At 44.5% G+C, this 18,118-nt stretch overlaps 1 protein-coding gene across 1 annotated transcript in view; it reads left to right on the top strand.

Moving 5' to 3' along the window:
- Nucleotides 1-8,996, top strand: part of DOK2 (docking protein 2) — a 72,459-nt gene extending 63,463 nt beyond the window's left edge. Inside the window, exons 4-5 of the mRNA XM_082253399.1 lie at nucleotides 1,459-1,628; nucleotides 8,137-8,996. Coding sequence (XP_082109525.1) covers nucleotides 1,459-1,628; nucleotides 8,137-8,790 — 824 coding nt within the window. The 3' untranslated portion in view covers nucleotides 8,791-8,996. The remainder of the gene's footprint in view (nucleotides 1-1,458; nucleotides 1,629-8,136) is intronic.
- Nucleotides 8,997-18,118: the final 9,122 nt, after the last annotated feature.

Here is an 18,118-nt window from a genome sequence, read left to right as displayed (position 1 = left end):
GCTTTTCTCTGCAATGCAGGCAGATTGTGGTTGGTGGGAGAGGCTTGCAGGGTGCTTTACATAACTTGCTTAAAACATCACGGAAGACTGCCTCGGTTCTCATGTCAAAAGCCCACGAGTAACGCCCACATGCGATGCGGAGCTTCCATGATTAAGGCTCCATTTACACCGATGCGTTTTTTTTTTTTTTCAATTTTTTTTTGCTTTTTGCAGAAACGCAGGACATTATTTTTAACATGGGTTCCTATGAAACACGTTCACATTGATGCATTTTTCTGCCTCTGTGTTTTTGAAAAGGGTCAGGGACTTTTTTTTATATCTAAAACAGTGCTTTTTTGGCTCAATAGACATCAACAGAGAAGCTGCAGAAAAGAATGTAGTGCATTTTACCGGCTTTTTGGGCATTTTTTTATACTGCTCAACAAAAATTTGACAAAAAAAAAAGCATAAAAAATGCAAATTGCAGGAAAAACACAGCAAAATCGCTGCAAAAAAAACCAAAAAACGAAAAAACAGCAAAAATGATCAAAAGCAAACTACATAGGTGTGAATAGAGCCTAAAAGCACTGAATTCCAATGGGTGGCCATGAACAGTAATGCTTACCATACAATGATCCGCTCAATGGATGGCCAGCTTGAAGCGGGGAGGAAAGTGCTAGATGATGCTGGACATCCTCCAGACAGACCCTACCTGACTTGCAGCACAGTGTGCAGTGAAATCAGAGTAAGCATTTTCAGTACAGGAGAGATGGCTGTAATACTGTACATCCTAAGGCCCCTTTCACACTTGGAGTCCGCTGGCGGACTCAGTTTTTCTCAGCAGGGGATCGATCCACCGATCCCCTGCTGAGCAGGCGGATGGCAGCTCTGTCTCCACGCTGTGTGCAGAGACGGAGCTGTCAAGTCCCCGCTGTTCTCTATGGGGGAATCGGATGAGAACGGACCGTCTGTCTGTTCTCATCTGATCCCATCCGATCCGCTGGACGGATGGAACATAGGGTTTCCATCCGTCCAGGTTTGACGGACCGGATCGGATCGGGTTGTCAGAGGACATGTCTCCGCTGCCATCCGATGCCCCATAGAGATGCACAGGGCATCCGTTCAGATCCGCCTGAAAAACTGACAGGTGGATCTGAACGGTCCCCAAGTGTAAAAGGGGCCTAACAGTAAAGCTGAAGTTCTGCTTAAAAGGAATGTTAGTATAGGGGACGCAAATGTGCACTGATCATGATTACAGTAGACAGACCCTGATACTTAAAGTATTTAATCTTTAGAGACACTTAGCGCTCTTGAACAGCATACATGCACCATATGGGGCATTTACCTATTAAAGTTCCCTCCTCCAGCGATATGACATTCAGCGTCTCCAAATATTTCCAAATCATTATCAGTATGATAAGTGCTGTGAAAGTTTTCTATTGCTCTTTTATATAAGCTAACTTGAAGTTACATTCACAGGTCAGTTTGCGGTGCGGGTGAGACAGACGGAAGCTTCCATTCGGTGTGGTCTGTCTGGTGTGTACACACTTGTAGCAGAAAGCAAATGCCTGTTGCTGCGAGATCGTCAGACGGGAAGTCTCCTTTTCAGCTGGCCTTATCCATATCTAAGAAGATTTGGGAGAGACAAGGTAAATACTTCACCCTTTAAAAACAGCTACACTCTTCTTTTTTTCTTTAGGCAGTCCATACATTATTCATTTCTTTTTTTTCATTCAACCGGCGAGTTCTATGAAAAAAAATGCCCGGAGCTTGAAGGAAATGATAAGAATAGGGCATACATGACAGGGTGGAAGGAAAACCAGGAAGTAGAGGGTTAAATTAGTTGTTGGGATATGAGAGGTTAGGACTCTTACCTTATTGGCAAAGCAGGCAAGGTGATGGGGAGGAGCAGGAGAGAGAAGTTGGAGGGATGGAGTGAAGGGGCTTCACTTGCAGACTGGAGATCATAGGAGAAACGTCCCTCCTGTCTGCCCTGGTGATGCCGTTTTCTGTTGTTCTGCTAAGGAGGTTAAATATTGGCGGTTGGGGTCCTTGACAAGGGTTCAAAACATGGTGTCGAACAATAAAGTGGTGGGACCCATCTCAGGTATGGAGTCCTATGGTTGGTCTGGTTCAGTCTAGACAGACCGGGTAGTGTAAGGTGGTAGGGGTCTGTGGTCAGTTAGGATAGTCCTCAAGGCGATGTTTTGACGGCTGGGGACAGAACCTAACTTAAGGGTACCACAGACTCCAAAGTTGTTGGAGATGACATCTTCAAGGATCTGCAACCATTCTTTGATCTGGATTGATTTGACTGTTTTATGTTTTTCTGTTATTTATGGTTTTGTTTAATAAAAGGCCGAACCAGCCATTTAATCCCAATGCTGAGTTAGTGTTGTCATTTAACGGTAAAGGGGGGGGGGGTGATGTTGGGTACTGATCCAGGTAATATGGTTAAACAGGTGGGATCTGAACTACCCTAGTCATGACCTGATACGTCCATCCACACACTTGATGTGGATGGGGGAATCCTTCCCGCTGAGTTATTGTTTTCTGACAGCAGGGAGACGGTTGTTAGGGTACAACTACCTTGTCAGAAAAACCCGACTGGGTAGTTGCAAAGAAGTAAATCGGTAGATCAATAAAAAATATATGCAGCACTAATACATAAACAATATAATGAGTGAATGGTTAATAAATAATAATAATAAAAACGTGATGAAAATTTGTCCAGTTTATTGTGAAAAATTAGATCCACAGTGTGCAACACTACAGTCCAATGTACAGTATAGGTGAAATGAATCCACAAAATATATTCAACATAAATAGAAAACACCGTGTGTAGGGTAACCACCACCAGCAACAGGGGGAGGGGGGCTTACCAGAAGGTGTTGACACAGTTTAGCATACGCCCAATGGGTCAATAAGGCAGTATAATTATAACCTTCTGGAAGGGTAGTTGAATCCTGCACACCACTTTCCTCTCAGCGGACAATAACCTGTGTATTCCAGTTGATATGGACACCTCCAAATGAAGGACTATGAAGTATGGATACAAGTCTTCTCCAAAAGAGGATGCGACTCATCCACACCGGTTACTCCGGCTACACTGAGCCACGAAGCCCCCTCACCGAGCTGTCTTTCTCCTGCCTTATTGCCGCAGTTATAAGCATTGCCTAGGAATATCAGACTGAAACTTCTCCTAGGATTTCAGTTGGCTTGAACACCATAGAACCGCTATACCCTTAGTTAATGCCAATGTGGTAACCCCCAAATAAATTTGGTGACATCAGGCACTACAAGGACACCTAAAAGTTCTTTGTATAGGGCCCCCAGTAGATCAACTTCTGTTTTTACTTTATAACATTTTTATTGAGTTTCAAATGGATTAAAATTTTGATCCATGGCCAGCTTCAGTATTGAATGATACCCAGCGTCACTCATCCTGGATGATTGAGAACATGTGAGCACAGGGCATCATGGCATGGTCTCCTTTGGGAACGTCACCGCTGTGCCCAGCATTCACTGTTTAATGGTGCAGAGCATGGTGCTGAATTGATGACCTCAGGTCACTATCACTGGTAAATATGATTTAAACCGACATCTCTTAAACTTTGAGACATTCCTTTTAAATCTGAACTTTACCCATAACAACTTGATAAAAAATAATGTTCTTTAACAAAGAACATTCATTCCACAAAAATATTTATGCTACCAAAATTAGTGTGTGCTGTAAATTGCCTCCAGCATTGCTCCAGTTTCTTCTTGCTGGAGACTGCCATTTTGCTGAAGCCCAGAGACCCTGAGCAGCCGTAAATCTTTAGGCTGTCAGCAGAATGGCTTCTAGTTCCTCTGATTTTCAGCACAGTGCCACAAATGGAGAGCAACTAAGCATGTGCAGAGCAGGGTGAGACAGTGCATTACTGGATTTTAAACAGTATAGGCATTTATTTTTAACTCTTTCCCACTGCTCTGCCCTTTAAGAGGTTATAATTGTTGGAAAGCAGAGTCAGGCCATCCAATTATGTGACCGCTGTGGCTAACAGTCATAACAGTCACATGATCAGAAAGCTCCTGATCAGTATGCATTGGGAGCTTTTAAGTACCCACTTGTTACTGTGCCGGGTGAGCGCAGGTAATAATAATGTGTTTACATAGGGCCGCATATATGCGGCCTCTCGATGTTAAAGTCCACCCCCTGGGAGGCCACATATATGCATGCGGACGGCAGTAAGAGGTTAATGTTTTGCAGAGGTATAACAGCATTAGCGGTCAGCATGAAGTGATCTATCAGGATTTAATTTTTTTACTAAAGTTCCAGTTTAAGGAAGAAAGTATTTCCCTTTTTGCATAAAAACCAAGTATGTTCTGAATAACAAAAAACGAATTTCTCTTTTGTTCCTTGATGGACACAGCTCCTCATCTTCTTGACTACGTGGATTATGCTGCCCCCTACAGGAGTAGGACACTAGGCAGGAAAAAACTTGTCTACACCTATGGAGCAGTCCCAGGGGATATATTCCCACTTTCTGCTATAGGTACTCAGTTTTTTTCTGCCTAGTTAGGAGTAAGGACCTAGTTCCTTGCTGGGATCTCTGGTAAATGGAATCTTTTTCCTCTATTTATTATTTTGTTCCCGTGACTTGGAGATTACTCTGTGAACTCAAAGGGAGTTTGGTTGGATTCTGAATCTTCAGAAGTCTGCTCTGCTTCCGTCCACAAGTCTGGACTATCTGGGTTTTACTCTGGACTCTGCCTCAGCCAGAGTGTTTCTTCCTCTGGAAAAACTTCAGAAATTGCAGGAGGCAATTCAGCTTCTGCTGTCCAGCAGACAGTCATCTCTTCGGTCTTGCATGCGGGTACTGAGCCTGATGGTGTCTACCTTTTGAGGCGGTTCTGTTTGCACAGTTCCACACAAGATCTCTGCAAAAAGAGATACTGGTAAAATTAAACAAGAATCCTCAGTCTCTAGACAATCAGATCCTGTTGAGCTGGAGTACGAGGGGGTTCATGGTTTGGTGGGTTAGTTCTCCGTCAATTCATCAGGGCAAATTGTTTCCTCCCCTGTACCGGACAGTCGTCACCACAGAGGACAGCCTGTCTGGGTGGGGAGGTGTCCTCAGCACAGAGTGTGCTCAGGGGGTCTGGACTCTGGACTCTGGAAGAGTCCAGGCTACCGATCAATGTACTGGAACTCTGAGCGATCAGACTGTCTGAATCACTGCACATGTTGTCTCCAGGGGTGTCCGGTACGGATTCAATCAGACAATGCCACGGCCGTGGCCTATGTCAATCACCAAGGGTGCACGAGAAGTGTCCTGGCAGCTCGGAAAGTAGCCAGCATTCTAAGGTGGGCAGAACGATTCGTTCCAGCCCTCTCTGCTGTGCACAATCCAGGGGTGGAAAATTGGCAGGCAGATTACCAGTCGACAGGTGTTGGACCAGGGGAAATAGTCACTTCATCCAGAGGTGTTTTATCAGTTGTGTCTCCGGTGGGGTACTCCTGAAGTGGATCTGTTGGCCTCTTGCCTCAACAGTTAAGTACAGAGGTTTGTGGCACGGTCCTGTGATCTTCTAGCCGATGCCACAGATGCGTTAGTGGCTCCTTGGAGTCAGTATTATCTTATTTACGCTTTTCCTCCTCTCAAGTTTCTGCCGAGACTCTTGCGCCGGATCAAAGCAGAAGGGATTCTGGTCATCCTAGTGGCTCCAGACTGGCCTCACCAGTCTTGGTACGCCAATATGGTATGGCTGGTCGCCAATGCTCCTTGGAGACTTCCTCTCAGGGAAGATCTGTTGTCACAAGGGTCAATCTTCCATCCTGCTTTACAGTCGCTGGCTTTGATGGCTTGGCTGTTGAAAGCCAGGTGCTGAAGGATAGAGGGTTGTCTGACTCTGTAATTCCTATGCTGTTAAAAGCTAGAAAATCTACTCGAGAAAGATTTACCATCCTACTTGGAAGATATACATACGGTGACTCGGATCTTGGCCTTCCTCCAACGAGGGGTTGAGCAGCGTCTGGCCTTGAGTACCATCAAGGGCCAGGTTTTGGCTTTGGCAGTTTTCTTTCAATGTTCGTTGGCCACACACTCCTTGGTGCATACCTTTCTCCAGGGAGTGAGACACTTGGTTCCTCCAGTGCGGTCTTTTTTGCCGCCGTGGGACCTCCAATTTGGTGTTGTCAGTTCTCCGGAAGCCTCCCTTTGAAAACATTCGGGAGGTTCCCTTGGCTTTTACTTCTGCATGCAGGGTGTCGGAGCTGGCGGCGCTGTCTTGTAGCTCGCCTTACCTGGTGGTTCACAGGGATAAGGTGGTTCTTCATCTATGTCCTTCATTCCTTCCAAAGGTCGTCTCTGATTTTAATTTGAATGAAGACATCATGTTGCCCTCCCTGTGTCCTAGGTCTAAGCATCCTAAGGAAATTACCTTGCATTCCTTGGATGTGGTTCGGGCAATAAGGGTGTACCTGGCAGCCTCTGAGTCTTTTAGAAAGTCATACTCACTATTTGTCCTCACAGATGGACCTCGCAAAGGGTTGGCTGCTTCTACTGCGACCATTTCCAGATGGGTCAGACAGACTGTGGTTCAGGCTTATTCCATTAAGGGTCAGGTTCCTCCTTTCCATGTTAAGGTGCACTCTACTTGGGCGCTTAGTATCTCCTGGGCCTTCTGTTATCAGGCATCATTGATGCAGGTTTACAAGGCGGCTACCTGGTCTTCTTTGCACACTTTTACAAAGTTTTTTAAGGTGTATGTGTTGGCATCTGCAGACACTTTCTTCAGCTGCAAGGTTTTGCAGGCTGCTGTTTAAAGGACTTGGTCCTCTTTGAGGGTGTTTTAATTTTTTTCAGATGAGCTCCAGTTGTTTTATGGTTGAGCTTCATGTTACCTAGTTGGATATGTTTAGTCTTGGGAAGTTTTTGTTTCTTGCTGTTCCCACCTCTCATGTTTGACACTGCTTTGGGAAGTCCCACTTTGTCAAGAAGATGAGGAGCTGTGTCCGTCAATGAACGAAATAGAAAATGGGATTTTTGGCTTACCGTAAAATCCATTTCTCTGATGTTCATTGATGGACACAGTACCCACCCTTCTATAGAGTTTGGATTTTTTCTTCTGATGCTGCTTGTAACAAAACCGAGTACCTATAGCAGAGAGTGGGAGTATACCCCCTTGGACTGCCCCATAGGCGTAGTCAAGTTTTTTCCTGCCTATTGTCCTACTCCTGTAGGGGGCAGCATAACCCATATAGTCAAGAAGATGAGGAACTGTGTCAATGAACATCAGAGAAATGGATTTTATGGTTAGTCAAAAATCCAATTTTTTGCAGTTAAAAAACAATGTTACATGTTAAATGGTATAGTAATGATCTTTTTAAAAAGTTTCTTTCTGTTTGTGTGTTTTGTGCAATAATGCATCTGGGATCAGCGGTGCCATATGTCGTACAGAGCAGCTGTAACTTGAATCTAATTGACCAACAGAAGAAGAGGATAGGGAAGGAATTATTCCTTGCTTAACACATTAGAACCCAGGTGCCCGACCTGTGGCCCTTTTGTATATGCTATGCGGCCCCTTAGATCTCAGCAGTCTGTGGGGGCAAGACTTTTAGGGTAATAGCATTGATCTCTACTAGCCTCATGTAACATGATCCCAGTTTTGTATTCTCTTCTGCAGCATATCCTCAGCCTAAAATGTAGCATGTTCACACTCACTGACCCTCATTTCCTTTATTAGGTCTGCAGTTTCTGAGATTTTCTGTCTTCTCAAGCATTATATATGTTAAACATTATGCGTGGCCCTTTGGTGATGTCAAGTGATGTTATTTGAGGCCCCTGATAGCTCATACATTGACAACCACTGAATTAGAATGTAACTTTAGGATCAAATAAATCAAACAATATTATATATACCAATATCGTTATACATAATGTAATGTTCTTTCTTATATGAAAGCCTTAATAAAGAAATATTACAAAACAAAATTTTGTATAATTATATGCTTTGCAAACTTTTCATTGCCCAACTTTTCGCAACCTGCATATTTTAAATAACAAGAAAAAAGATAAAAAAGCATGTGAATAAATCCTATTCAGTCTTTTTGATATTTAAAATGTCTTTAGCAAGGTTACTAAGCATATTCCTCTCTCTCTTCACCAACAGACTATGTTTTCATTTGAAGCTGGTCGTCGTTGTACTTCTGGAGAGGGAAACTTTGAATTCGAGACATCCTTTGGAAGTCAGATCTTCCAGGCCATTGAATGTGCTATTAAAGCTGGTCACAATGAGGCCTCCTCACCAACTGCCAATGAATACCATGAGGATCTTTCCGCTGTGCCAAGGCAACCTGCTCGTTCTGTTTCTCTAAATCCTTCACTCCAACCCCTGTGTCCACAGAACAAGGTGACCACTAACCCTACAGTTCCAGAGAGTGAGTATGCCATTCCTTTTGACAAAGTGGCTCAAAACCTCTTAGCTTCCGGATTTGGTGGTCTTCTTGGTCCATCAGCACAGAAGAAGCCAAGAAAGCCTCAGAAGCCTGAGCATATCTATGATGAACCAGAGGCACCTATTAATCCAGTGTATGATGAGCCAGAAGGCATTAGAGTGGATGCCTGGAAAATTCAGGGTACTGATCCTCATGAAATGGGCTATGAATTCCCCTATTTACCAGGATGGGATGATTATGCTGTGCCCAGAAGTGGAGGAAAAATACAAGGTGGAAAAAGTCAGGACGATGAAGATGAGTGGGGAACACAGGCAAGAGGTGAAAGGGAATATGACAACATTACATTACGTGGAGTTCTGGACAACTAAAGAGGAAAGACTTTTTTTTCCTGCTACAGAATGTTCCAGTCTCATGTATGGAACATCTCAATATTGACTGAACAAAGACTGCTGGTCGCTGATTCTGGTAATAGGACCAAGATACAGGAACACTTAAAGTGCATCTAAACCAAAGAACGCAAATGTAATATATTGTATTGCACCAGTCGTTAGATGTAGTTGCTGCAATCATTTTCCTTTTACAGCCTTTCTTTTTAGTTGGTGATCCTGCCAGTAACACACTTCCTGCCCTAGAGTGGCAATGCTCTCTCACTCTACTGTATGCATGAAGGAGCAGCAGAGGACAGAAAGTGTTCAGGACTAGATAACACATCCCCATTCTCTTCTTCATAACATAGGAAGACAATGTTATATAGTCCACAGAGAGCTTGAAACAAGGTTAACCGGTTGCCGACCGCTGCACGACGATATACGTCGGCAGTCAGCCCCGGCCAGGCAAAGTGACGTATATATACGTCACTAGCCTGTCACTTGCTTGGGAGCCAATAGCAGGCTCGCTCCCACCCTGGCTCGTTCCCCAGCAAGTCCGTGCGTGTGACCGGCGGACCCGATGTCCGCCGGTCACTCGCCGATCGTCGGTGCAGAGGGAGAAAGTCAGGCGGCTGATGTAAACAAGCCGCCTGTCATTCTCCCCTGTGTAGAAACAGTGATCATACGGTTCTACTATGTAGGACCGTTGATCACTGTTCCTACACTTCAAGCCACAGCCAATCACAGTAAGAATCACGCCCCTAGGGACACACACCACCCCTCCCTCTCAAATAAAGTTAACCCCTTCACTACCAGTGCCATTTTGCAGTAACAGTGCATATGTATAGCACTGATTACTGCAGTAATGTCACTGGTAACCCCAAAAGTGTCAAAAATGTCAGTCAAGGGTCCGATCTGTCCGCCGCAATGTCGCAGTACCGCATTACTGCCGCCATTAAGCGTTAAAAAAAAAAACACCAAAAATGACAGAAATCTTTCCCTTAGTTAGTAAACGCAATACCTTTTGCGCAAACCAATCAAAATACGCTTTTTGCGATTTTATTTACCAAACATATGTAGCAGAAAACAAATTGGCCAAAAATGTTAAAAAATTTTGATTTTACATTTTTTTGGGGAATTTCATATAAAAAAAATGTGAAAAATATTGTTGTTTTTGCCAAAATTTACGCTCTTTTTTTGTTTATAGCGCAAAAAGTAAGAATCGCACAGGTAATCAAATACCACCAAAAGAAAGCTCTGTTTGTGGGAAAAAAAGGACGTCAAATTCGTTTAGGTACAGCGTCGCATGACCGCGCAATTGTCCGTTAAAGTCACGCAGTAAAAAAAAAAAAAAAAAAAAAAAAAAAAAGTCACGCAGTAAAAAAATCGCAAAAAAACCCCCTGGTCAGGAAGGGGCTAAAATCTTCCGGGGCTTAAGTGGTTAACTGATAACACTCATCAGAGACAAAGCACACAGCAACATTTCTGGCAGGAATAACCTGCATTTTTTCCAGCTTATGGAACAAATATGGCAAAAATCTTCCAATGCCATATTTTACAGACCAAAAGACAGAAAATAGAGCTGACCATACCAATTGACCATTGCAAATTTCAGACAGTTTTTGAGTCTGAAACTCGCTCATTGGGTGGCCCTGCCGGCCTGACTCCATTTGATAAAAATTGATCATTAGAGTGAATTTGTCAAAGTAGCCTGGTGGAAATTTTCCTGCCGAACAGCAGCTGCACCTGATGTACAGGTACAATAGCCACAGAAGGAGATTTTTCCATCCGGGCTGTATAGCATGTATGGCCAGCTTAGGAGAAATTCAATGTTAGAGTTTATACATACACATGAATGTTTCTAGACTTAATGAACAGTTTAAGTATGATAACCCCAGTTATCCTTCAATATGATATGAGATATTATAGGCACATATGATTACTATTATGCTAATTTATAAGAGCACCTAAGACCACCACTTACGTCATCACTTAATAACAATATTCATGCTTTATTATAATCATAAATATTTTCCTATTATTACATTTCATCATTAAAATCTTGTACAAAACCACATTATGGTGGATAAACATTAATTCTTTTTTTTCTGTAATGGAAGAGAGAGTCTAAAAACATAGTTGTATGTGAAGAGATGTCCTTCTCACTCAGTGCTTGTTCACACTGCACACCTTTCTATGCATGCTGTTACTATGTATGCATTGCAATCCCTGGTATCTCCCCCCCCCATCGCGCTGCTGTACATTACCATGAATGAAGTGTAGGTTTTGTACATTTCAAATAAAGTTTGTACAAAACCAAAAAAAGGGATCCGTGTGATGCACGGAATTGCGCACCACACTGCCTCCCTCCTGCAGCCGGCAACGGAGATCTGGCAAAGCAATAAAGCATTCTGGCAGCTCTCCGTTCCCAAGTTGTAAATTCATGATGGGCCCGGTTCCTAAAAGGTCTTGAACTGGTACCAGTCCATGGCCCAGGGTTGGGGACTCCTGCTATAGCTGACTATACAGGGTGCCAATTTTGGCTGGTCCATGATGAATTGGCCAAAATTTGCTTGGTAGGTGGCCCTGCTGATCCTGCTCTGTTTGATATAAGGCGATCCTTTAATCGACTTTTGTCAAAAGAGTCCGCTGAAAATCTTTTCATTGGCTGCTTCCAGGTGCAGACTGACCATTAGGGCACTGCCTGAAGGCCCATGACCAATAGGGGGCCCCGTGACGGCTTTCACTGCGATCTACTCGTCAATCACAGCTAGCTGATGGATAGATCGGGTCCCTGCTCCCTGCTAAGAGACTGTAAATAGACCTCTCATGTCATGCTCCTCCCTTTTGGCCCCTCCTTCCCTTCCGTCCACCCCAGGTGCTTGTACTTGACCGTGTCCAGCTGTGTACCCCCATACCCTGGTGTTTGCCACATTGCCCTACTGTGTGCCCCATGCCCTGCTGTGTGCCTCCATCTATGATGTGTGCCCCATGATGTGCCCCATGCCCTACTGTGTGCCCTGTGATACGCCCTACTGTGTGCCCCATGATGTGCCCTACTGTGTGCCCTGATGTGTGTCCCATGATGAGTCCTACTGTGTGCCCCAAGCACAAATATGTGCCCCACTTTGTGCCCAGTTCTCTTCTGTGTGCCTTGTGATGTTCCCTGAGCCTTACTGTATGCCCCATGATGTGCCCTGTGCCCTGCTGTGTGCCATGTGATGTGCCTTACTGTGTGCCCCTTGCCCTGCAGTTTGCCCTGTAATGTGCCCTGCTGTATGGTCTGTGATGTTTGTGTTCATGTTCTGTGCCCCATATTGTGCTCTGCTGTGTGCACCATTTTGTGCCCTATAATGTGCCCTCTTGCTCCATGTAATATGCCCTGCTGTGTCCCATAATGTATCCTCTTGCCCCCATGTAATATGGCCTGCTGTGCCTCATAATGTGCCCTGCTGTGCCACATATTATGACATGTTTCCCCCCCCCCATAATGTGCTCTGCTGTGCCCCATATTGCCCCCTCATGCCCCCATGTAATATACCCTGCTGTGCCCCATTATGTGCCCTTTTGCCCCCATGTAATATGCCCCATAATGTGCTCTGCTGTGCCCCATAATGCCCCCTTATGCCCCCATGTAATATACTCTGCTGTACCCCATAATGTGCCCTCCTGCCCCATGTAATGTTCTCTGCTATGCCCCATAATGTGCTAAGCTGTGCCCCATAATGTGCCCCTCTGCCTCCCCCTATGTAATGTGCCCTTTATTGTTCCCTGCTGCACCCCCATGTAAAGTGCCTTACTGTGCCCCCCCACCTATAATGTGCCCTGGTGTGCCCTATAATGTGCCCTCCTGCCTCCCCCCCACACACACACACAAATTGTGCCCTCCTGACCTCTGTGCTCTGACCTGCTGACTCCTATACTTTGCCATGCTTCCCCCCATGCTCTGTCCTGCTGCCCCCCTGTGTACTGTGCTTGCTTAACCCCCCCCCCCCCCGTGCTCTGCCCTGCTGCCCCCTGTGCACTGCTTATCACAGGTTTGACCCAGAATTGAGCATCTGCGCAGAATGATGCAAGCACAAGCTTCACATTAAAAAGGTATGTTTTAATATTTATTCAATTTTTTATGCTATTTCTAAAAATAATTGTTATATCAACAGCTGGTCATACCAATGTTCCTTGAGCTGTAGTACTGAACATTATTTCAGGGGTTCCCTGAGATCACAAACTTTTTGCCAAGAGTTGCTTGGTAAAAAGATTGAAAAACCCTGCTTTATTGGATCTCCAGCTTTATGTCTCCCCTTCTTTAGACACTCTGCCTCCTCAGCCGTGTCCCACCCTCTTTAACCTGTCGTGAACCAACCAGTTTATAATACATGGAGGATGCGTCCACGCAGTGCAAGCTGGCGGGGGGGGGGCTTTGTGTGGGTGTGGCTTGAGTGTGGGCATAATCTCCTATTGCCCAGGGGCCCCATGAGTTGTCAGTCCCTCCATGGCTGCGTCTAGCCAGAGTATAGTGTGGATGGGTGAATCTATTAGATCAGAGTATGGCAAGCTTAAAGAGGAAGTAAAGTCCAAAAAAAATCAGAGAAAAAAAAAGCCCTGTAAAGAGAAAGGCATAATGAGCTAGTATGCATCGCATACTAGCTCATTATGTAGTACTTACCTTAAAACGAAGCCCCCGCCGTGCCGCCACCTCAGCGACAGGACGGCGACATGTCCTGCCGTCCCGCTTCCGGGTTCGCGTCCTCCGGCCATCTGATTGGCCGGAGGCGCGATTACATCACTCCCGCGCATGCGCGCGGGAGCCGCCGTTCACGGCACTGAGCTCTGAAGGAACGGCACGGGTGGCCGTTCCCTCAGAGCGCCTGCGCCGATGACGTCATCTGCAGTTTGCGCTGTAAATATCTCCTAAACGGTGCAAGTTTGGGAGATATTTATAGCACCTATAGGTAAGCCTTAATATAGGCTTACCTATAGGTAAAAGTTATACAAGAGGGTTTACAACCTCTTTAAGTTCTATGGTGTTCATGTTATTCTCCCTAACAGCCCCCTAACCTCTGTGTTTCCTTATGTTTTGTGATACCTGTACCTAAATTCTGTGGCAGCCCCCACCCACTCTTTCACCTCACTATGGGGGGGGATTATCAAAAAGGAATACATCATTTTCCTTTGAAAATATTGGTGCATTTTTTGTGCGTCAAATTAATAAGGACATTACACAAGTTGTATATGTTGTGCCGGCTGTGCCATTTTTAAATTAATATGCAACAGTTTCTATGAATGCCTGATTGTGTGCACCAGAATAATCAAGCACTTGCACCGAGTTGCACTAAGTTAAATCATTTTCTACCATGAGTATTCTGTCCAGTTCTGGTCGCCAGTCCTCAGGAGGGATGTGTTGGAGCTGGAGAGAGTCCAGAGAAGGGCAACTAAACTAATTAGGGGATTGGAGGACCTTAATTATGAAGAGCATCTACAATCGCTTAATTTATTCTCCCTGGAGAAGAGACGCCTGAGAGGGGACATGATAGCAATTTACAAATACCTCAATGGTGATCTTTTAACCTCAGGCAATGCGGGGGGTTCTTTACTGTTAGGGCTACAAGATTGTGGAATTCTCTACCACAAGAGGTAGTTTCTGCGGGAAGTATGGCTACTTTTAAAAGACTCTTGGACATACATCTCAAGGATCAGAACATTAAGGGGTATGAGAGATGATTAGGGTCCCACACACCTGCACAGGTTGAACTGGATGTACTATTGTCTTTATTCAACCTCAACTACTATGTAACTATGTAACTATGAACACTATTACCACAGTGGTATAAATACTGTAATGAGGAGGGTTAGACAGTGAGGAGCAGGAAGGAGAGGAAAGGGGGATGTGTATGAATGGACACAGCACCAATAACATACAACACACAAATGAAATGTCCTGAGACAGTTATAATCTTTTGGTGCATATTTCACAAAAAAGGTATACATTTAGAAATTGGTGTGTTTATCTGAGTGTGCCGATCTTTGTTAATCCCTTGATTATTTTATAAAGGGCCTTTCACCCCCACTGCTTGCATGATGTAAACAATTCCTCTTGGCTGTCCGGAACCAGAGTTGAGAAGAATCCAGGATCCAGAAGAAGGTCTGCAGATAATGGTGTTAGCACTAGGAGACCGTTAGGGACATCTGGTGTGAGCACATCTGCAATAATGATCCCCTGCACCCAAAAATGGAACCAGAGATGGACTTTAACTATGAGCCCTGTAGGTGTTGTCTTGTTGCAGCTTTTAAGACCCTGTGCCTCGGGCATTATATCCTTCTCATTCTCCACAATGCTATCCTTTCCATAGTGTGCTGTCCCCTGGCTGCCATAGTGGAGACAAACTCCCAAGCAGATATTAAATACCACCTGACGTTCCCTAAATATAAGGAAGTCTTGCATGTGCTAAATCTTGCCCCTTCCCACTAAGACTATCCCATAGACCAGTGTGTCTCAACCTTTTTTCAGTCAAGGCACCCTTTAAAATTATGGACAGTCTCGAGGCACCCCATTCTAAAATGTAAAAAACTATTCTAATAGGCTTTACACAATGCAGCAACATCCACACATAGGAAACCCAATGTTAGAGGTGATATATTCTTCAAAAGCAAATACACTTTCGCACACACTGGTACTGACTAGTTTAATGTTTCTCTTCTCCCTCAATTTCTCTCCATCCTTAAGCTAATGTCACCCCAGTGATGAGGGAGAGGTCAACAAGGATGCTGAGGAGGTAGCTGAGGAGGCAAAACACATCCTCCTTATCAACTGATGACGCCATTGGTTTTTCAGATGCCAGTGTCTAGAAAGTGTCTCGTAATGGTGCATAATGAAAACCTGTGGCTTTGTGTAACTAAAAGGCAGGCTTGATCCACCTGCTGGCTTGTATACAATTTTTGATCAATTTTTAGTCAGTTTGCCAAGGCACCCATTAAGAAACCTCAAGGCACCCCCTGGTTGAAAAAAACTGCCTTAGACCAGTGGTCTCCAAACTGTGGCCTTGGGGCCAGATGGGGCCCTTTGCTTGCTTTTATCCAGCCCTTGGGGCACTTTTCCTACCATTAATGCAATACACTATTCCCTCCACGCGTACCAACAAATTGGCATGATTCCTGTTACTAACATCAACAACACCAATGATGGGCACTATTTCTCCCATTGACACCCATGATGGGGTGCCCCCCCCCGCACCAACAATAGGGTGTTATTCCTCTCACTGACACCAACAATGGGGCATTATTCCTCCCATTGACACCAACAGTGGGGCACTATTCCTCCCACTGACACCAACGACTGAGCCCTATTCCCCCCCTCTAATGCCAAAGATGCATTGTTTACTCCCACTGACGCCAGTACAATTTCTACTCCCAATGGCCACAGTTCAGCCCCCCTAAAGTTTGAAAGACAGTAAACTGTCCCTTTGTTTAGAAATTTTTAAGACTCCTGCTTTAGATTAACTCCTACCCCTTGTCAGAAGTGTGTCATATCGGGTACCAACAGCTGCACCTGGACTTCATGCATTAAAAGAAAAAGCAGGTTATACAAGACCACTAGCCCCATTAGCTCCTTCTCTGCTTCCTCTCTCTTCTCTATCTAGTCCATGACCATGTCCCTCTGTTGGCATGAACACAATCTGATCCCACTCCTCTGTCCCTTCCATCACTCAGTTTTCATTCTACATCCTCTCATTCCTGGCCATGATTATTTTTTTCTCTACATCCCTCTTTTTTGTTCCCAACCAATGCCCAGCCAAGATCTTCCTATTATCTCAATGGTCCACAATCAGGTCAAATTCAGATTCCTAATGTCTTTTCTCTCTTTTCCTCATGGCCATGATCATCTACTTTTTGTTGTCTCTCTCTCTTAATCTCCTTTAAATAGCTCACACACTTCTCTCTTTCTTTCCTGGTCAGCTTCTTCTCTGTCTTCTTTGCGTCTTTTATGGATAGCTGTCTCTTATCCCTCCACTCCATACAATAATCAGCTTCTGCTATGCCCACTGGTACTGCCATTCTGCTCCTCTTTCCACCCTCATCGTCCGTAATTGGCTCCTGTCCTCTATGATAAATGTCATCAGATAACACACTCAGACCAAATAGTATGTGTCCAGCTAGTGTCTGACGGGGCATTAAGACATACCAATGTGTTTACTCATTTAGAGGTCAAAAATGAAGAAGGCAAAAATGAGGTCAATGACTTTGAGGTGCTGTCTGGCAGGGATGTCAGGGTCATATGACTGTCCGTACCCTTTTGGCTGGTAGGACAGCTAAATTATGTATTTATCTGTTCGCCTCCAGTTCAACTTTAAAGGTATATTAAAAATCTATCACAGTTTTCCTTTAAAGGAAGTATTCAGTCAGGCTGAACCATACATATTATGGTGAAAAAGGCATGACTATAGTCAGGTCTGCTTGACGGACGGATTTCACAATACACAAACTATTAAACAAACCTGAGGCTAAAAAAAGGCAGACAGCACAACCCTGTGTTACCTTCCTATAGAGCACCCAGAAATCTCGAAATCCCAGGCCACTGTTGATTATTACCAGCTTCTGGTTTTGATGGCTCTGACCTGTCCTTCTCTGCCCTACATCCTACTGGATTTCCATTGGCCCTTCATTGTAATGGGTGACCTGACTAGCCAATTAATGATGGACAAAGCAGGAGGGGACAGATCAGGATCAACAACCATAAATGCTGGCCACTGGCTGCATTACTCAGGTGCACTATAGTGAAGTAAAGCTGGCCTGCAGGGACCTGCTCCTGGTGATGAGGTACAGCTGTATATTTTTGGGTCACAGGTTCACTTTGTTGTGTGCAAAAGCTTTGAAATACAACAGCAGGATTTTTAGACTGAAACAGAAGTATGGCTTTTGGTTGTTAAAAAATTTTTGATGTGGGCCCAATCATCACTTGGTTCGGCCTGCAGAGGTTGAGTCTCTGAAGTTCTGTGAAACAGGCTTCCTTATGTTGCTGCCTCCTGTGCTTTCATCTCTGGTGTTTAGAGAATTTCATCAGAGTGTTCTGCATTACACGTGAATTTTGAACTTTTAAGGAGGTTACAGCAAAATAAATAATTCAAGCCGTTACAAAATGCAAGTAAACATGCACCCTGCATTTTCTTCACCTAACACTAGGGGGCTGTAGCTTCCTATCTTTCTTAACAGCTGCAAAGGCTTTGAGTCAAAAATAGCTATGTGTACATTCTATGACATGAGATGAGAGGGTTTTCTGGAAGTCCTAGCATACATATATATATATATACACCCCTCACATTTTTGTAAATGT

Source organism: Pelophylax lessonae (genome assembly GCF_965119305.1).
Source record: "Pelophylax lessonae genome assembly, chromosome: 4".
NCBI lineage: Eukaryota > Metazoa > Chordata > Amphibia > Anura > Ranidae > Pelophylax > Pelophylax lessonae.
This window is presented reverse-complemented; position numbering and strand designations above follow the sequence as displayed.